Consider the following 22,073-nt stretch of genomic DNA (forward strand, 5'->3'; position numbering starts at 1 on the left):
TGTTAATTCCATTTGCACAAGTGGAACAATTAAAGTGGCAATTTTGCCTTTCGGGTATGCCAATAACATGAGAGGATGAAATGGACATGAAGCAAGTTTGGTTTTGTGGTACTGACCTAACATTTACCACATATGCACCTCACTTAACCACACAATCCAATCCAATCCACCCTCGCCATCCCTTCTTTTTTCTCTCTTTCTCTTCTTAGAAATTAGACTTCAATCTAAAGCAGCATTCAATATTAGTTCATAAAGTTGGATACTTTTATACTCTATTATAGCTATATACCACATTATCTAACACTGAAAAGGATTGGATATTTCAAGCATAAAGTTTAAAAGAACATGCATTCATTGGTAGTCTGGTAACAATGACTAGTTAGGCAAAACAACATTTAGTGAAATGAAGTATGATAACATCTCTCTTTTGTTATATTTAATTTGTCACACTAACTATAGTAACAGTTGAAGTTGTCAACCGATGGCAATGGCGCCCTCAACTCCCTCTAGCGGCTCTGGCAAGAAGGTTAGAAAGCCTTATACCATCACCAAGTCTAGGGAGAGCTGGTCTGAGGAGGAGCATGACAAGTTTCTTGAAGCTCTTCAACTGTCAGTTCTTATTCTTAACCATAATGCTGCTTCACTTCACAAATTATTTCCTTATCAGTATTCTAGATTGAGTTATTTTTATTATATTCAACTTCTGGGTAGAAAAGGTGCATAACTCAACAAATTCTTCGGTCGTTCTGATGGTTCAGTTCTTTTTTGGTTTTTGAGAGAAGTGTCAAACACAATCTGCTATTGAATTGCTGACCTTTTCCTTTACATTTTTGGCTGTTCAGATTTGACAGAGATTGGAAGAAAATTGAGGATTTTGTTGGTTCAAAGACAGTTATTCAGGTTAGGAAGCAGTTCTTCAGCTATGTTTTCATGATTTGTGTATTCTGCTATGCTGTTATATGTATCTCTCTGTCTCACCATGAGTTTTCTTCAGATTAGAAGTCACGCCCAGAAGTACTTTCTGAAAGTTCAGAAGAACGGGACCGTAGCACATGTTCCTCCTCCTCGTCCTAAGCGTAAAGCTGTTCATCCATACCCACAAAAGGAATCCAAAAATGGTTTGCTTCTATTTCATACTGTGATGTTCTGTTCTTTAAAAGCACAACAAGCACATTCCTGACATGCTGCTTTCTGGGTTTTGCAGTTTTGGTGCCATTTCCAGCTTCCCTGGCATATGTTTCTCCCACGTGGGATGAAAGTTTCTTGCTCATGAGTTCTGGATCCAACAGATCACTGCCCTATCAGGATGAACTCACCAATCTTCATGGAGATGAAGGCATGCGTGTTTCTTTTTATTCTTTCATATTTTTGGTTCAATTGTTCTGTTTGAGATGAAGATGTACTAAATGGAACTTTCCACCACTTGTTTATGTTATATGACGTCACTGATTCAGCTGACATTGGCTCAAAGGGGGTGACAATAATTGGCAATAGCTGCGTTAGTGATGTTGGGAACTCTACTAGAAAGTTGTCTGCTACTGAGATACCAAAACAAGGGAAACAGACTCAGGTGCTTCATGGTAATGATCTCACATGTATTTGTTCATCATAATATGCTTGCATAGTGAAATTAATAGCTGGTGGTGATTCTCATTTTGGCCAAATTTCGCAGGTTTACCAGATTTTGCTGAAGTTTATAGCTTCATTGGAAGTATTTTTGATCCAGACACAGAAGGCCATGTCCAGAAGCTGAAGGAAATGGATCCTATAAATTTTGAAACTGTGAGTAGAATGAAACTTTTTGTAAGGCTTTGTCGTCACATATAAGGCTTGTTTACAGCATAATCGGTAATCTTCGTTAACATTATAAGGCATGTAAAAAGTTTTGTTAAAATAATGAGTTACCTGTCCTTGAGCTTTTTATTATCTCTTTTAGTTGCGATGTAGCAGAGCATTGTTCTTTTTCTGTGTGACTAAGAATTGGTTTACATATTTGGTGCTCTGCAGGTTTTGTTGCTGATGAAAAATCTCACTCTCAACTTGTCTAGTCCTGACTTTGTGCCCGTTGTAAGTTTCAAATTCAAATAAGTCTCAGTCATGTATATCTATCTGCGCTATTTGTGCCCATTTAATGAATCATGTTTGTTTAATAGCCTGTGTCAAAGTATATTTTTCATAAATTTGGAAAGAAATATATTTAATCCAAAGTAATATAAGGAGATCAAATTTCTTTATTGTTTTGACGATTATAGAATGCTAGAGTATTCAAGTTCATTTTCATTGTTTTGTACAGAGGAAAGCCATGTCATCATACGATGCCAACACGGAATTACGGCAGGAATTGATGTCAAGAAATAGACAAAGGATCTATAATGTCAAACAGCTCAACAAACATTAATTGAACAAGTGCGTGTTTTTTCCCCCTGATGTTATGTAGCTTTCCTACTACAGTGATCAAATTTGAATGGAAGACTAGAGTTTTGCTCAACCAGCACACTCATTGCGAAGCTTGTAAATGCAACAAAAACCATCATCGGCCTTTGTAACCACAGCCATGGAGAGTGAGTGTTAGAAATGCTACCAAAACCAAAAAGATATGAAGGTGCACAGTGTTGCAGTGATTATATTTCCATTGTTTAATTATATTCAACGATTCAAAATAGAGACATAACTATTTAACATGATTATGCAGTAGAAGGTATATCACTAAGCCTTTCTAGTTAAATAAACAGTTTACTGCATGACAATGCATGTGGGGGGAGAGAGTTGAAGAAAAATGACTTTGTAGTAATTTTGTCTATTTTCGTATCAGTATAAATTTGCATAAAGGTACTTTGACTAATTTCTTCTGTAATAAGTTGTCACCATAAACTGGTGTTTGTTGGGGGCAATGTACGAGAAAGGGATACAAAAGCTTCATATGGTTTGAATCTATTCATCTGTGTAGAAATGTAAAAATATTTTTCATGAATGCTAATCGCACATTAAATTTTATTGACAGGGTTGGAAGTTATATATTAATTAACAATAATATTATTCAAATAAAATTCAAATTACAAGTTTTATAAAATTAAATTAGATTTAAAATCTAATTCTTAATAGCGAAAAGCTCTCATAATACAATCATGTTGATTATATTTAGGATAATTATATTTTAAACCAATTTCTTTTACATTATTTTTTATCAGAAATACAGAAATTAACTTTTGTTAAAATTATTTTATCTTATAAAAATTGTCAAATGCTATTAAATAATCTTTTTAATTGTGTTTAATATCTACATGTTTTTTGAATTATGGTGAACACTTTAAAGTATATAGGGTAGTAATTTATTCATTGCATGGAATGTAGTATTGATATATATACATGTGTTTATATAAGGGAAAACACTAATTTGTTCAACAATCCTTGATATTTAATCCTAATCAATTAAGCTTCCCCACATAATGAATTATACCAAACTTTTTTTCTCTCTTTGAATATATGTTGTGAGTATTATTTAATATATGAAAAGGAGGAGATCAACATTGGAAAATAGATGAAAGGTGCAGAACAACAAATTTTCGCAAAAAGATGGGTTGAAGTGAGAAGTAGATAGTCATATTTATATTTATTATAATTTTCCTACCACTAATAAATAACCTCAATTAAGTAATAGTTTATTTATGTGGCTTGTAACCAGTTATGGAGTCCACCTTGTATTTTTTATTTCCAAATATATTTTAAATATAACAGGTAAATAAGGTAATAATAATATAATATAAATAAAATAATAGCAACAATATAAATATAATAATAATATTATTATGTAAATAAAAAAAATCAAATAATATTGTGATAAAAGTATTTTTTTGTTTATATGCATTTCTTCTAATGTATTATTATCTCCTTCGATTTTTAGTTTTATTTCTCAGTTTTCATCACTCTATCCAAACCTATTTGTTGGAAGGTATTGTAGACAGGGCTGAACATAATTAATCTAATTGTATTAAACTATAGATTATCTATACTATATTGTACTATAAAAACTAAACTGTTTTTATTAAAAACTGAATTATATTGGTTTATGGTTCAATTTAAAAAAACTGAACTTTTGAACTAGTAGTTCGGTTAACTAGTTAACTACTTCAAATAAATGAGCTTTACAACCAAGCAAACATATCAAACACAAACATAAAAAAAACACACTTTTATCATAACTCAAATAAATGAACTATTTGTTTTATTATTAAATAAAAGTTATTGAAAAGTGTTTTCGAATAAACAAATATCCTAAATTAAATTTCTAAAATTACAATTTTAAGTGTTAGTTTAACAAAAAATACTTTAAGAATTTAAATTAATTTTCAAAACTTATTCTGAAATAATTTTAAGACAAAAAAGAAAAGACACATTTAATACTATTTACAAATTGGTATGAATTATTTTTTTTTAATAAAACATGTAACTTAGTCATTTGTATGAATTTATATTTGTATATCATACTTTTCATAATTATATATCATACTAATTTATTATTATTTTTCATTTAAGTATTTATTTTTACTGAAAATTATTATATTATTGCAATTTATAAATGGATAGATTTTGTTAAGGTTTTTCTGATCAATTTTTTTATGTAACTTATGCAATTAAATTTTATTTAAGTTTTTAGTATTATAAAGCAAGCAAGCAACTGGTTAACTGAAGCAGTTAACTGCAGATATAAAAGTTCAGTTTTTTAAATTGAACTGCAAAACAGTATAATTCAGTTTTTAATAAAAATAGTTTAGTTTTTATAGTACAGATACAGTTTAGTACAGTTAGACTAATTATGCCCGGCCCTAATTGTAGATATTAAAAAAAGTTTAATGGGGTACGGAAGAAGAATAAGTCCAATTAGCACAAACATACGGCAATTTCGTTCTGCAACCTCATACTTTTCATACACATCCTATATAGAAGTGGTAAAAAGACCAAATTATTCTTAATTATATATATATATATATATATATATATATATATATATATATATATATATATATATATATATATATATATATATCCAATCTAATAAGAAGAAAAAGACTTATTTAGCTTTAATAATCTAAAGTCTTTAGACAATATTTTAAGATATATTTTGTAATTTAAAAGTCAAATTTGACTTTTAAATTATATAATCAAAAATGATATTTTCACTTGGACAAAAATTTTTATTTAAAGGTTTGAATTGAATTACTTAATTTAGAAGGTCTTTCTTTAGAATGTAAAAATCCGCAAATTAACATTGCCACAAATCTAGCAACCCGTTGCATTCTTCCCTTCGAAACAACATCACCGTACACACCACAACTATGAAAGTGTATAACACCCAAAGGAGCGAACATGACTTAATTTGGAATTTTCAAATTTAGAAAGGTGTATATGGATATTATGAGGGTGAAAGAAATGACCCAAACATATTCCCAAGTGGACGGGCCTGAGCTGGGCCAAGCAAAAAAGGGGCCTGTATAAATATATAATCACCAATTTATGTTCTTCTGTTTTCTGCTGACAGTACCCTAAACCCTAGTTTTGTGAAAACCAACCCTCAGCAATGGCGGCGGCAGCAGCAAGGCCTCTCGTCTCCGTTCAAACCCTAGAGGGCGATGCAGCCCCCACCGTCCCTCTTCCTGATGTCATGAAGGCTCCCATTCGCCCCGACATTGTCAATTTTGTCCACTCCAACATTTCTCGCAACAGCCGCCAGCCCTACGCCGTCAGCAAGCGCGCCGGCCACCAGACCTCCGCCGAGTCATGGGGCACGGGCCGTGCCGTGTCGCGTATCCCTCGCGTCCCCGGCGGCGGTACGCACCGTGCTGGCCAGGCCGCCTTCGGTAACATGTGCCGTGGCGGTCGTATGTTCGCGCCGACCAAGATCTGGCGCCGCTGGCACCGCAAGATCAACGTTCAGCAGAAACGCCACGCCGTGGTCTCTGCCATCGCTGCCTCCGCGATCCCCTCCCTTGTCCAGGCCCGTGGCCACCGCATCGAGTCTGTCCCTGAGCTTCCCCTCGTCGTCAGCGACAGCATCGAGAGTGTGGAGAAGTCCAAGGAGGCGGTGAAAATTCTTCAGAAGATCGGTGCGTTCCCCGACGCGGAGAAGGCGAAACTGAGTCACGGAATTCGTCCCGGTAAGGGAAAAATGAGGAACCGTAGGTACATTTCACGCAAGGGTCCTCTTATCGTTTATGGATCCGAAGGTGCTAAAGTTGTCAAAGCGTTCAGGAACATTCCCGGTGTTGAGTTGGCAAATGTGAACAGGCTTAACCTTCTGAAGCTTGCTCCCGGTGGCCACCTTGGGAGGTTTATTGTTTGGACCAAGTCAGCGTTTGAGAAATTGGACTCCATTTATGGGTCTTTCGACAAGGTCTCTGAGAAGAAAAAGGGCTACCTGCTTCCCCGCCCCAAGATGATTAACTCGGACTTGGCCCGCATCATTAATTCCGATGAAGTTCAGTCCGTGGTGAGGCCCATCAATAAGGAGGTTAAGCGCGCTACTCTGAAGAAGAACCCTCTGAAGAACCTCAATGTCATGTTGAAGCTGAATCCCTATGCTAAGACCGCTAAAAGGATGGCTCTTCTCGCTGAGAAGCAGCGTCTTGTTGCTAAGAAGGAAAAGCTTGATCAGAAACGCAATATTGTTTCCAAGGTTAGTGATCTTATGATTTCCCAATTGAACCTGATTCTGCTGAATGTTAATTTTTATCAAATGAATGTGCATTGTAGTGATTGTTATTACAGTTGTCCTTGGTTTATTTAGAAACTGAATTCGCATTCTGTGTGGCTCTCGTTGTTATGTGCTGTTTGAGTTTTGTATGTTTAATTCGAGGCTTTTGTTTACTTTTTTTGGTGTTTTTTAGGTTTGTCATTTAAACATTAGAAATTGTTGTTGCTTTAAAATGACATTGGTTTTCATATTTCATCTTAGGAGGAGGCTTCTGCTATCAGAGCTGCTGGAAAAGCGTGGTATCAAACAATGGTCTCAGACTCTGATTATACAGAATTTGACAACTTTTCTAAGTGGTTGGGTGTTTCCCAGTGAACTCTTCTGAATTTTGATTAGTTCTTGTTTTGTTACTTTCTTTAGATTACTTTTACAGTTTTGATACGGTAGTTATGTCGTCCTAGTAAACGTTATTTCTCTGATGCTGTTTAAAACAAGTATGGTTTGCTCATTTTCCATGTGCTTTGCGGCAATGTAATTGATATTTAGCATCTGGATTGATGTCCTTATCCTTTTCAAATGATATTTGAAACCCCATTTTCTACTAGTTGACTACTTGTCGTTAGGACCTCTTTGTGAAAAAACTAATTTGAAGATTTTATCCAGCCGAGGATATCTCAATGGACTGAGAATCTTCAAATTATTTCATCTATAGATGATAGAAAATAGAGATTGCGACAGGTTTGAATCATAAATTAGAGCAAAAATTATGGTGGAAGATGAATGGAACAAGAGTCATCTTACTTTGGGTCCAACTGCTTTTAAGTTGAGATAAATGATGTTCAAGTTTAACAATGTCTACCAAAAAAGTATAATAAATATTGTATTCACTTACGGGAGGGACAATACAATATACATAGAAAATAAATTTGTAGAAATATATAGACATGTTGAGCAGGTTAGAATAATATTAATTTGCATAATTTGAAATCCCCATCCCTTCAACGGCTGATGGATTTCCTCTACCAATTTGCTTGGTAGGGTTTCCCAGTCCCGATTCTAAAACCTCCACCATCTTCGTAAACCTTCAGCTCCAACTCTTTGAAAACAATACTGTTGCGTTTCACTCGCACAACGAAGTTCATTCTTACCGTGATACAATATAAGCCAATACAAAAATTACATGCATCTACCCATTTAAGCTTGCACGGAAGCATTGTATCACTTCAACTTTGTCATTTACGACTTCAATTTTGTCAATCTAGATAGCATAATTTTATTTATAAAGGAGGGAGTACTGTGAGTCAAGTTTGCACAGATCTAGTCCGCTTTTGGAAGAAAGCTGTAAGACATCCCTAATAATTACTTGGTGGAGTGTTATGTTGATCACCGGGAAGAGTTTGAAAAAATTGTTGCTATCCTTAGTCCATGCAAAGGTGTTTCCCTCTCTAAGAACATACACTTACCAAATTGTCTCGTTGTATATATATCTGACATCTAAGTTCATAGAAGCAATAGTTGTTTAATTAAGCGCTTGTCTCTGTATTTTAAAAATTAAAATATCTAATTATAATATAAAAGATATATATATATAAACTATACTGAGTGATTTGTAAATATGAATCCACTTGAGTTTATGGGTGGATTGGAGAGAAAAGTGCTTTAAACTTAGAGAATGTAGACTTACTTGGAGATTTGTAGCACTTAATCTATCTAAGCCTGTTCCCATATATCCCTAAAGAATTAGGAATGTGATGCCCGAATCATTTCTGACATTTGAAATTGGGGAATGAAAGAGTAAAGATTTGTAATGCGAAGGTTTCCAGAAATTATCTCGGAGAGACATACGTGATGAATGACAAACTTTCCATACCACCCAAGATGCAATAACCACAATGAAACCATTTTCCATGCCATGGGATATGCTATTTTCTCTTCTTTCTTTTTGGTAATTAATTGTCTTAGTCACCTCACCATTTTTTGTATCCATATTTGACTTAGTTTAAGGGACCTCCTACTGGGTAATATATCCTGAGATATATATATATATAAGCAATAATTAGGTAATAATTATTGTTTATCCATCCGGAGTTACGTTGTCGTAGTTATATCTACTTCTCCGGGTATCCCAAGTCATTTTAAGCACCCTTTAACAATATTTTTCTTTAATTTTCTTTTTTTTTTCTTTCAATAACATTCTTCTTCTTCAACGGTTCATTCTTTTTCATTTACACTATTGTTTTTCAAGTTTTATTGGCCAGAATCTATCGAATTTTGTAATCATTTTTTATTTTTCATTTTTTGTCCATAATTGGATTTCGAAAATAGGTTTACAGACATGGTTACTGAATTCCAAAATCTGCCACAGTAAACACCAAAATTTGGAATAATAAGCATTGAATTTGAATTTGGAAATCTCGTTTAAAGTAAATAACGAATTATGAAATCTAGTTAAAAGTATTCGAATTTTGAAATTTAGTTTAAATGTGTTTCAGATTTTGAAATTTGATTTTGTTATTTCTTGAGGTCTTTTAAATTTTAAAATTTGGTTTTATAATCTCTCGGATTTTGAAATCTGAATTTGGAGTCTTCGAAATTTTGAATTCGATTTTGTAATTCTCAATATTTTAAAATCCCGAGTTTACAGTCTTCTAGATTTCAAAATCTAGTTTTTTTATTTCATGTGATTTTGTTAATTTTTAATTTTAGTTATTTGGTGTTCTGTTTTATGAATTTAAAAAAAAACATCTATCATATAAAACAAAGAAAAATTCATCTACTTTTTTGACTTAGCCTTCCACAAATGCAAATGTTAAGAAGTGTCACATGGACCTTCATGATATCCTTTTACTTCATGATATCTTCTTGTTTAATAGGATCTTTGTGCTGCACATCAACATCAATACTAACTAATGGTGCAATTTCTCCGTGATGATTTCTCGTATGATCTGATGTTTTTTGTTTGGCTTAAATGCTTACTTTGTCCCCATATTAAGAGGTGAATTTCTGTTTAGTACTCGATTTTAAAAATAAAGACATTGAGTATTTATGTTAGGGAAAATATATGAATAAGGTCCACAAAGGAAAAATCATCAAAGAAAAAGTTAAACAAGAGAGAAAAAGTTGGACCGCAGAATAGAGAAGAGAAAAAGTACGGCCACATCAGCATGGACTTAACGCCATTGCTGTCAACATAACGGACAGGTCCTTATTCGTACATTTTCATAACAAAGGGACTCAATGTCTTCATTTTTAAAACCGGGTACTAAACAAAAATTCACCTCTTAACATGAGGACGAAGTAAGCATTTAAACCTTTTTGTTTCCTTCTAACTTACTTGCATCTGTGCAAAGCTCTCAATCTGGTATGCAGGCAAAAAAAAATTCAAAACATTAAAAACAACATACCAAATATGTAAACTTAAAACCAGAAAAATAAAGTTTTGTTCACTTGAATGAATTAAGGGGAGAGTGATTGAGGGGATTTGAGATTATTTGAAGATAAATTTTGTTGTTGTTTATTTGAGTGAATTTGGAAGTAAGTGAACGTGGATTTGGAAGTAAATTGTTTTAATCTGTCACATCAATCAACTCGTACACTAATTCTCACAAACTTACTTTCAAATTCAGTTTCACTTATTTCCAAATCCACTCAAATAAACAACAACAAAATTTATCTTCAAATCGTCTCAAATCCCCTCAATCACTCTCTCTCATTCAAGTGAATAAGTCATAAATACGAGACATTACTTAACCAAATTTTAAAATATAGGACATTTTTAAATGGGATTTGAAATTCAAGACATCCCAAAATTGGATTTTAAAATCCAAGACATTCTAAATTGAATTTTGAAATTTGGCCTCTTCTTTAATTAAATTTCGAAATTCAGTTTCTTAAATTCATAAATCTGGGATTTTTCCAAACATTTATAAATCATCTACAGATTTTGACATCTGGTTTAACCGTCAAACTTAATGGATTTATAAATTTCTTGCCTTTTCTCCATTATTATCCTTAAAAAAAGTACACTTACTTGGAAGGGGCGTGGAGTGCTGTTTACCGTAAAAAAAAAAAAGGAAGTGAAAGAAGGAAGGGAAGGAGAAGGCTGGTGGTGGTGAGGTGTAGGTACATGGCCAAAGATAAAACTGTGAGGGAGGTGAAAGTGTGTGGGAAGAGGGTGAAAGTGTGAGGTGAGTGAGTGTAAAACTAGGTTGAAGGTGAGTGTTGGGAGGGAGTAAATAAGGAGAGAGAAATTATATTTTTAGGTTTTTTTGTCTTAGTAAAAAAGTCAAAAGGGTATATATGAGTTTTGGAAAAATTTGGGGGTGTAGGAAATAAAATGTAGGATGCAGTAAGAAAGCCCCTAATTTAAACCGTCATTCTTTAGCACCTAGTTTTGTTAGACCCAAAATGAATGTCACTATAAAATTGTGAAATGTTCATAAAGATGAGTAACACTAAGGATATTAAAAGGAGTTATGTTGTAGGTTGTTCTTTCTCAAATTTTATGTTTTTTCTTTCTCCATTTAAACATGACTTTGCAATGTTGTTATATATCAAAATTACTATTAAAGAAATAAACTTAACAAATATCTACATTAATAAAATAAAATATACAATTTTCAGAATAAATTTTGTAGTCTAAAAAAATAATAAATTTTATAATATAATACTATAATTTAAAATTTTTGATGGGCTAGTTAATCAACTTGGTTCTAATCTTTTTTTATTACTAGTTTGAATTCGTGGTAATCTACTAGTAGACTAAATTAACTTACAGATTTGAATCTATTTTTACATCACTAAATGCAGTTATAATATAATGATGGTGATAAAATCAAATTTAACTTCAATTCCAAATTAGGTTTAAACCACATACTTCACAGTGAATGAGAATTTTTGTCATTCTATTACTCAGAAATTATTTTCATCCTTAAGACAGAAAGATTAACTCTTAGTTTTGCATTATATTAATTAGCTTCATCAAACTTACTATTCTGAAATTATACAACAGAAGTTAGATAATCCTTCTAGTTTTGAAAACAAAACAAAAAAAATCTCAAACAGTTGTCCTTCTAAACAAATCTGAACATAATGTATGTACAGAAAGCATGAAAATGGAAGTACAAATTCTGGCAAGAGAGAATTACATAAAATATTAAATTACTAGATAGTCACTGTTTTTGTTAACTAGATAATTTTAATAACATATAATCTTATTTTTACTATTCTTTTTCTTTTAAGTGACTGGAAACTGATTATTAATGTTTGAATTCCTAACTCAACTCAACTACAATATAATACATTTTATTATCTGCACTTCTATATTGAATGATATGTCTTTTCTTTTTATATATATATTTGTTAAAGAATAGAGACAATTTATGTTTGAACATGATTGCCACCAGTAAAACTTTTTACATTTTTATATAATTAACAATTTCCACCCAAATAAATCTACTCTACTAATTCCTAAACTTTAAATAATTAAAGTTTAATCTATCTGTATTTTTGTAATTTATTCTATCCTATAGCATGGATTATTTTGTTACTGTGGTTATCATATAAATATTGTCCTATTAGTGTTAACCTAGTTGGAGTAGGTAAATATAGGTATATAGAGACAAATTAAAAAAATGATATAGAGGAAGATATGTTATAGCAATGAGACTTCTTTAATGCAACTAATAAGTACAATTGGTCATAGTAGAATCACTAACCTATAATTAGTTTGTCACTTATCCAACTTGCTTTTGCAACAAACAACTATGGTATTGCAAATTTCAAAGTGAGGTTCCTTTTCAGATGTTGGATATCCTGTTTCCATTACGTGGAACGCAAATTAAGCTTTCCAGCAACTTGGTTTTAGTTCATAAAGAGAAACCTGGTGCCAACCTATGAATTCTCGAAAGAAAAGTTGAAATTGGACCACATCAGCAAATAGCATCTTCCACTAACCAACATGTACCTCAAAGAAACTTCACAAACATCCAATAATGCCACATAAACTATACTTCTAATTGCGTCACTTCCTTAATTTGAAATTAAGATTACAAACCTCCACTTCTTGTCGGTAACACCACCTTTTCTATATGCATGGCTAATGAACTCTTTGTTGCCATTTTTTTTAAGAGATCTCAAGTAATTCTAGATAGATGCATATATAGATACAATAATATGTTTTGTGTTGTCTTAATCTCATCCCAATTCTGCACTACCTTTGACTGTACGCATTAAAATATCACTACCAAGCCAAACATTAGTGGGATTTAGCATGTGAACATTGTCCAATAATGTTTCAAGTATCGCACTTGCCAACTTTATTTCATATATATATATTTTAAAATTATATGGTATTAAAACTCTAATGATATTTAAAAATTTCACACACACTGTATTAATCACTTCCCGTTCTTTATCATCAGAAACGAAATAACAGTGTTTTTTATTATTATTATCTGTTATGAAAAAATTATGTTGAAATATTAGAAAATCTCAATATTATATAAATTTTAAAATTCGAATAAAACATACTCGAATCTATTTATATATTTTTTTAACAAAGTGAAAAGGGAAAGTAAAGAAGCTTTAAGGAAAACAAGTATGGTCAAATGTAAATAAATCCGTACATGAAAATTCAACGATGACCACGCCGGTGGTTTTGTGAGGTATTCCATTCATGTGCAGTTATTATTGTTATTGAACAAATTCAACAAACTTCAATATTCTGATGCAGAGGGTACTCTACCTATTATCACTTTCTAGGGTTAAATTTGGTATATTTTAAAGAATAAGCTTTGCAAAGTAAAGCTAATAGCATCTTTTTTTTAACTTGTATATAATTTCAGCTTCTATGAGAATTTCATCTTCTGTTTTGTAGTGGGGTTTACTGGAATGGAAGACCAAAAAATGTCAAGATGGAAAGAATATATATATATATATATATATATATATATATATATATATATATATATATATATATAATTGCTTAGATTAAAGAAAAAGGTAAAAAATGGTAAGAAAAAAAATTAAAAATAATAAATGATTTAATGAATGTGATAAAGTGAAATTAAAATTATAAATAACCATATTTAATAAATTATTAAAGTGTTTTTGTAATAAAATAAAATATAATTAAATTTAAAAATATTAAATACTTCTAACTTATCAGAGGTTAAATTATTTGTTTCCTAAGTTAGATGCTTACTTATAGAATATCATAGATAATATAATATATTTTCTTTTCTATAGTTTTAAAAAATAATTTATCATGAAAAATAAATTTTAAAATATAAACTAAAATTAAAATCGACTAAAATGAAAAATATTAGTTATGAAATATACTATACAGTATTAATAAACTTTACACGTTATAATGCAAACAAAGATGTTGAAAAGAAGATTACAACAATGTATGTATTTCTAATGTCCCATCCAATAGTCACGTTATTACTAAATATCTCATTAAAAAATTGTATTATCCAAATAAATTTGATTCAGAGTACAAAACTTTTATCAATTAAATTTACATTACTTATGGGCCTCATTTTAGTTACCAAACACTTAGATTTCATGAATGGATAAATGTCACGAAGAAATTAAAGTTTTTGGAAAATAATGACAATGGGTCTTTATTTCCTTTAGACAAACACTACATAAGCTGAAAGTGGGTTTTAAATTGAAATATAATGTTGATGTTCAATTCACAAATTCACCAATACAAAAGTTAAATGGCTAGTTAAAGGCTATACACAATGGACTCATATAGTTGTTCAACAAGTCTTTATGTCGTCACAATGAATTGACATAGTTGTTCAACCAGTCTTTATGTCATCTAGTGATTTTTTTAAGAGTTTTTTGAATTCTTTTAAAATAAATTTTCGTTCAATAAAGAATTATTTTAACCAACGACCATTTATTAGAGTTACAACTTCACATTTTTTTCTTAGCAAGCTCAACCCTTGTCGATGGTCCTAACCGTTCTAAACTTTCTAAATTTTTTAAAAATATTTTTCATCCAACAATAGTTCTACTTAGCCAACAACCAAGCTTATGAGAGCCCAATCCACTAGGCTCACCCAACAAGCTTTGGCTCGCTCAACGAGTGACATGTTTGGAACTCACTAGATTCTCATTTTTTTCCTGACGATAGTTTTTCTTGTCTAACAAATCTACATAAAAATATAATTCTATGCAATATGAGTTTGTATAATTGACTCCATAAAACGTTTTTATCTATTTTAACAATCACAAAAACTACAAAATAATTAAAAATTAATCACCAAGAGTGAATTTGGTCCAAACTTATATTCACTTTGGTCCTTAATCACATACAATTTATTTTTATTTTCATTATTCACAATAACTTAACATAACACAACTGACATTGTTATTATTATCATTACATCACAAATATATTACATATTATCAATTCAACCAATCATAACAAAAATCATATAATCAATTTAAACAACTAGTTTTCCTTACTTGTATTGTGAGCTACTAATACAAAGTATTTATTGTTTCTAAAGACATCTATTCACACAAGATGCAATATTTGTACATAGAAAACTTATATCAATGATCTAATCACACCCTAACAATCATAGTCAAAGAAAGATTTATTTTTAACCCTCACATATCATGTACAAACCTAAAACACCCTAGATACAATAAATTTCACTAAAACTAAAAAAAATAGCAAAAGATGAATTTAGTCTATTTAAGATTTTGATCGGATCGGATATAACACTTTTCACATCACACACCAGATATAGAAATCGTCTTTGACCGTCACAACTAAGTATTTTCTTCTATATAAGTCCAATACTAGTAGTCATGATAATTTCATTACAAAATTTGTTGTCAATATACTTCTCACAACAACACACAATAATATTCTCACTCTGAGTTACTACATTCTCATTCTACACAATTTATACCAAACAACACCATACAATACATGATTTTATGACTAGTTTTATAAATTATAAACTTATCTTTTCACTCAACGCATTCATGTCTTTCTCAAGGAGTTAACACTGGAGTGATACTCTTCCAACAACAATATAACTCGTCTAGAGAAAATATATGAGTGAAACTCTCCTATGTAATTCCAAATATAATTTTTAATCCTAAAATGATAAAAGGTGTATCAAATTCTTAAAGAAAGTAAATTTTAAAAGTAGTTGTAAAAAAAATAGTATAAATTTTTGTATATAATAAACTCGATTATTATAAAATTACTTACATTTCAATATTTTAATAATAAAATAATTGAACATTGTTTTTTAAAACTACTATTATTCTTAAATGATCTTCATTCTTAGATAATATAATGAAAGTAAATTTAAATTGATTGGAAGTTTCTCATTTTTGGGAGTCTTTTTGGAGTTAAAGTAGATACATAAAAGATACATGTTCCGATCTTTTGAGAAACATTCCCTTGTAAAATGGAACACTGAATGTATCCATAAGTCTTGCACAAAAGAGAAAAAAAGATAAAGTAATATTATTCTAGTTAATCATTTTATAAGGTAAAACAAGTGGTTGCGGATGTTGATGAAAAAATTACCCATATAAAAGTGTCAAAACACAATTATTCAACTACTAATCATTACTATCTTTACCCTTATTCCCTTTACAAAAATTAAAGTCAATGACAGAAGTAATCACACTTACTAAGTACAACTAATTAAGAACCTATACAATAGCTGAATATCGTTTTAAGGTTTTAATTGTTTCATGTCTCATTTCCTCTTGCTACCCTTTCTTCCTCTTTGGCATCCTTATCAGTTATTATGTTTTCAATGAAAGTAATGATTGTAGCATATCAGTGGACACAAAGAAATGAAAGGAGAGGAAAGATGTGCATGTCAGAACAAATAAATAATAAAAAGTCCAACCCCCACTTTCACAATTTTCATATATTCAAGCTGCTGTTTTTAAGGACTTAATTATAAATTTATAGAACTAGAGATCATATAATTTTCTTAAAAGAATTATAAGGCTTTATGTGAAGTTTAACTACAAAAATGAACTAAATTTACGTGTTTTTAAATTCAAATTCATTAATTAAAAATATAGATATTAAAATTAAGTTAAAAAAAACTTTTTTAAATAAAAGTTATGATAAAATAAATTGGTATGAACAGTAAGAATTAATGTTTAGGAGGCATAGATGTTTCCAGTTTTGATCCACCGAAACCTTTGTCTCGTATTTGAAGCCTTTCCCTGACCATTTTGAAGATGTTTGGACCGCATTTGTTGTGATGCTAAATTACTGTTGTACCGCCGCTCAACTCAATCACCTTTCCCCTTACCAACAACATTTGTACAACCTATGTCAACCTAAAATTGTCAACTTTAACTATCATAAAAACAACATAATTGTTCTATATTTTATTATTAATTAAATATGTTTTTTTTTTCTCTTTACTATTATATAAAAATTGTGCTTATTTCTAAAATAAATAATAAAGTTTTTCTTTTTGTATTTTACAAATTGTGTAAATTTTTCTTCAATCGATCATTTGAAAGAAAAGATTTATTAACCAAAAATATTCTTTTTTCTATTAACTATTACAAAAAAATATAAATAATAAAAATAGTTTTTCAGTTTATGGATCTTTTTAAGAAATTGATTAAAAAATATTACATAAATATAATTCAACTACAATCTACGTAAGTAAGTAGTCAATACAATTTTTAATTCAAAATCTTAAAAAAATAATTTAAATAATTACAACTTTATGTAATCGAGGGTTTGGCCTCCTACACTGTTTTATATATAAATTATATATAATTTAATTTCTTTTTTAAAACTTTAATATGTTTTTAATACATTTTATATATTTTACATCTAATTTTTTTTCATATATTTATATAAAAAATTTGATACCCAAAATATTTATTAAAATCTGTTGTTTATAAATTTTATTTAAACTTTTTTATTTTTAGGCAATATAAAATTAATATAAAAGTTAAACTGATAATTCTAAGCATTAACATATTATAATTTATGAATCTACGTTTCTCTTTTAATAAAATTTTAAATAATTTTCAGATATAAATACTTTATATGGAGAAAAAAATATACTTTTAATATAATATCCCAATTTTCATATTTCAAGAATTTATTACATTTTTAATAATACAAAATAGTTCATTCGAAAAAAACATATAAACTACATTTATAATGATCCAAATACACTATATAATAGAAAAATATATACATGATCTTATACTAAAAAGAGATATACTATACTAAGTCTAAAAGTGTAATATAGTTTATAAAAAAAATTCGCTCATATCCCTATTCTCTAATTAAAGAACCAAACCAATAATTAATAACAAATTCCACATATTTTAGATCATATTTTATTAAACTAAATGGCTAACCAAGTCCTAATTAACACAAAAACAGACTCCAAACATTAGGTTCCCTTTTAAATTAATTCCTCTATCATTTCACCCGTTAAAACTCGAAATCTTTAAAAACTAGTCATTCTTTAACCTATTGTCAAACTAAAATTTAACAACTAATTAATCAACCAAACCAACAACATATCATCCATTTGTCATCTAAAATTAAACATAATCCAGCAAACAATCATAACAAGTCTCTTCCAATACCAAACAACACATTTATATAAAGTTTAAGTAATCATACCATAACACAACATAATCTCAAACAAGCTTAATCTCTAAATCAAACTCAATCATACCAACTAAGATTATCAAAACACTAAAACAATAAAAAAGAGGTATTTAGTTTTCCTTGCCTTATAAATGACAAAATTACTCTAAAAGGTCTAAAATAGTACTAAATGCACAAAAAGTTCTATCTTCACCTACGAACAACAAAAACACAATTAGGGTACAACCTTAGAACTAGTGATCAACAAAAAATCTTATAGAAGACTCAAACGTCACATACATCCACAACAAATTCGCATGCAAAAAAAACACAAAAAAGAAGAGCAATAAAAACGAACTTACTTTGTCTAAGAAACTGATTGATTCAAAATAGATAACTCACCGTCAGGATCAATCCTATTGTCTTAGTTCTTCAATCAAACGAATAGAGATGAATAAAGGCTGAAAACTCCTAAAAAAAGACAGAGAACTCTACAAAAGTAGTTTTTAGAGAGATAACGTGTTTTAAAATTATGAAACTTGTTTATAATAAAATTATTTATATTAAAACTCTTTAATAGTAAAATAATATGATCTCACTATTTTAAATTAAATTTCTTTTTTAGGTCTTTACATTTAATATTTTTTTATTTTTAAATCACATCCAAAATTATGGTCAAACTTTTGACGACTTTTTAGAAATTAACTAATTTTTTCGAAGACTCAACTAAAGCCATGCTCAAACTTTTGGCCATCATTTTTGGTCTTGCAGGGAAGAGCTTTAGCAAGTTTTGTAGTATTTCTGCTAAGATGGTTGACACTATTCATGGATTTATAGAGGAGAAAGTTTACTACGAGGACAATATGAATAAAATCTAATTCTAACTATATATTAATTTAATTTAAAACTTTAAAATCATGAGTTTATAAATAATCATTCTTACATGATGTTTAATTTTTTTTCATTCGTATGAAACTTATAATCATCCTTAGATTTTGATTTACTGGAATTTGAATAGTTGGGTTAAGGCATTTAATTTAACCCTGCATCAACAAATCCTAGCTTGTAAACTGTTTGATTGGTTGGAGACATAGCATGAAACCATGGGACATGACAATTTGGATACAAGAGTGTATTCTTATACCTATCGTGAATGGAACTTGCTTATTTCTTATGTGCACACCAAATATCTGATACAATTTATAGATTTCTTTAAACTATGGTGTTTTATTGCATTCTCTTGTACAATGGGCACTGCACCTATAAATAGCCCATCCAACTCACCATTACAATACTGTGTTTTTTCCTAACTTCCTTCTTGGTAGTACCATTTCATTAAATTTTCTCAGTATTTTTAACCATAAAATATGCATTATCCAGCAAAAAAACATAACAGACTTTGCCATGAATCTATTTAATTACTTGATTTTGGTAAACGATTTTATTACATTAGGTGTTAGGTTGCCCCCAGTAGTAACTACAAACTGTGGTACAGACTTAGCAAAATAAATTTTAATTTACTCACTGTATATTTTATTATATTTTAATATTATTTAATTTACATTCTCGCACTTCTTATAAACTTTTGTCTCCTTACAAGCTTTAGTAAAATATATTTTATTTTATTACGTGCTTTCACTGTCACTTTGTAATTTATTTTTTAGAGAAATACTTATATTTGATTTATTATTATTATTTTCTCAGCTATATATTAATCGGCAATACAAAATGTACATACATCCAGCAACGTTTTTTTTCTCTAATTTTTCTTACACGGTTATTTACTCACTTTATTAAGATGGAAAGATAAACAAATATGTTTTCTTATAAAATAGGGTTAAATATGTTTTTAGTCCCTAAACTATTGGCTGTTTCTGATTTTCGTCCTTGTTTCAAAGTAAGGTACAATTTGGTCCTCGTTCTTTTCGAAACATTCGTTTTAGTCTTCGGAATTTTGGTTTTAGTCCTCATTTGTTGTTAAATGAGAACCAAATTTTTAAACAGTGTTTAGGTTTTGAGGACTAAAACGAACGTTTTCGAAAAGAATGAGGACCAAATTGTACCTTACTTTGAAACAGGGATCAAAACCAGAAACGGCCAATAGTTTAGGGACTAAAAACATATTTAACCCTATAAAATATTATCCCAATTGAAATAACGTGTTCAAATATTTCATGTCATTGATCTAAAACAATTTTAATAGCGTTAAGGGAAAAAAAATAGTTTCAAAAAAAAAATTCATTTACTTTTTGAAATATATATTTTTAAGAAAATAATGTTTATAAAAATATTTTTTGATATATTCTTTTAAAGTTCTTGTTGTTAAAAAAAAGGTAAGAATATAACTTTTTTAGTCAAAAAAATTAATTTAATAATAAAATTTGTTTTAATTGTATTCAATAATTCATGCTATTAAGTTACTTTTACCAATAATTTAACTATTTATGATTTTTTTTTTCCTTAAGTTAAATTAAATGTAAATAGATATCATGGAGAATATTTCAACAGGGGAAGAATGTAATCTATAAGACAAAATTTTACTGTTTCTAGAACATGGCATTTCCAATGTTACCCTTAGAAAATTTATTTTGTATTCTTTTCAAGTGCTTTGTTATTTCTTTTCTGTTGTAAATATTCTGTTCAAGCTCTTATATTTGGATTGCTCTTACTATATTTCACAAATATTTATATAAATAAATAAAGCTTTTAAAAATTTAATTAATTAATTACATAAATAATATTTATGATAACTGCATACTATTTTTATATTTTCTTTGTTTACAGATATTCGTTTTCCTAAACAATTGAAAAAATAATGTCATTGATAGAAAAATAAACTAATTACAGGTTCTATAACATTTTTATCACCACTTTATTTTCCCTGTATTTTTTCTGGATGAATTTTTGAAATAAAATTGGTAAACATTGTAATACAGTTATTTTCTTTTTCCAACATAAAAGAATAAAAAAGTTAAAATTTTATTAACAGCTAATGAAATACGTGCTAATTAATTCAGAGCATCGATTAGAATGTTAAACGAAAATACATGCAAGAAAATAACAGAGAAATAATTAGAGGACTTTTTATTTGTGGATAAACGTACTGTCCACCGTAAAATCAATGACAATTATAAGGACTTATTTATCAAATTATATAAGAGTATTTATATTTTTTTCTTTGGAAAAGATTTAAATTTATTTAGAAATTACCAACTTTCTAGTGTCTTTTCAATAAGCATGAAAAGAAATACTTTCCTCGTTTTCTTTTATTTTTCTTTTGATATTTTTATGTAAACAGTAATTAATTTATCAATTACAATATAACCGTTGACATTTTTTATTGTTACATCATAATAAATACACATATGTAAAAATTAATTTTAAGAATGATAAAAAATCTAAGAAATGATGATTAAAAAAGCTTTAATTATATTTGAATATAAAAATAGTATATTACTGTAAAAAAAAACAGAGGACAAAAGTGAAAAAGAGGCCAGTTGACTGAGTAATGAGATTGTCAGCCCTTAGCAGAGTGCGGAAACACAGTAGGAAGGAATTATCTCAAATATGAAATAAAATATGGAGATTAATTAACGATAAATTATTTATTTATTAGATGCAGGCGTCACTCTCATGCAAATATTTTTGGTTCTACTCCTAATTTTATTACTACAAGTAACTTCTATAAATAAACAAAAAATAATAATGAAAGCATAAATCAGGAGAAGGAAAAAAAAAGGAAAAGAAAAA

General features: G+C 29.3%; 2 protein-coding genes across 3 annotated transcripts; both read left to right on the forward strand.

Annotated features, from left to right (window-relative positions):
* On the forward strand, positions 1-2,842 carry LOC124832583 (protein REVEILLE 8-like). 2 transcript variants are annotated; one of them, XM_088114966.1, is made up of 9 exons: positions 1-108; positions 466-609; positions 843-900; positions 995-1,118; positions 1,205-1,336; positions 1,455-1,580; positions 1,673-1,782; positions 2,008-2,067; positions 2,294-2,842. In XM_088114966.1, exons 2-9 carry the CDS (start codon positions 482-484, stop codon positions 2,396-2,398), a joined length of 843 nt encoding a protein of 280 aa, XP_087971092.1. In that variant the 5' UTR covers positions 1-108; positions 466-481; the 3' UTR covers positions 2,399-2,842. The 2 variants fall into 2 exon arrangements, with proteins under 2 accessions (XP_087971092.1, XP_047162779.1); XM_047306823.2 differs by lacking the exon at positions 1-108 and having other exon boundaries at positions 133-609.
* Positions 2,843-5,506: 2,664 nt separating this feature from the next.
* Positions 5,507-7,292, forward strand: LOC124832593 (large ribosomal subunit protein uL4-like). Its single transcript, XM_047306836.2, has 2 exons — positions 5,507-6,670; positions 6,950-7,292. Exons 1-2 carry the CDS (start codon positions 5,576-5,578, stop codon positions 7,061-7,063), a joined length of 1,209 nt encoding a protein of 402 aa, XP_047162792.2. The 5' UTR covers positions 5,507-5,575; the 3' UTR covers positions 7,064-7,292.
* Positions 7,293-22,073: the final 14,781 nt, after the last annotated feature.

Source organism: Vigna umbellata, chromosome 5 (genome assembly GCF_029865625.1).
Source record: "Vigna umbellata cultivar VRB3 chromosome 5, Vumbellata_1.0, whole genome shotgun sequence".
Lineage (NCBI taxonomy): Eukaryota > Viridiplantae > Streptophyta > Magnoliopsida > Fabales > Fabaceae > Vigna > Vigna umbellata.

Coding starts and splice junctions, on each gene's coding strand:
- LOC124832583 (XM_088114966.1), top strand. CDS start 482: ATGGCAATGGCGCCCTCAACTCCCTCTAGCGGCTCTGGCAAGAAGGTT. Junction 1,119..1,204: donor ACAAAAGGAATCCAAAAATG/GTTTGCTTCTAT, acceptor TGGGTTTTGCAG/TTTTGGTGCCATTTCCAGCT. Junction 1,783..2,007: donor ATCCTATAAATTTTGAAACT/GTGAGTAGAATG, acceptor GGTGCTCTGCAG/GTTTTGTTGCTGATGAAAAA.
- LOC124832593 (XM_047306836.2), top strand. CDS start 5,576: ATGGCGGCGGCAGCAGCAAGGCCTCTCGTCTCCGTTCAAACCCTAGAG. Junction 6,671..6,949: donor AACGCAATATTGTTTCCAAG/GTTAGTGATCTT, acceptor ATTTCATCTTAG/GAGGAGGCTTCTGCTATCAG.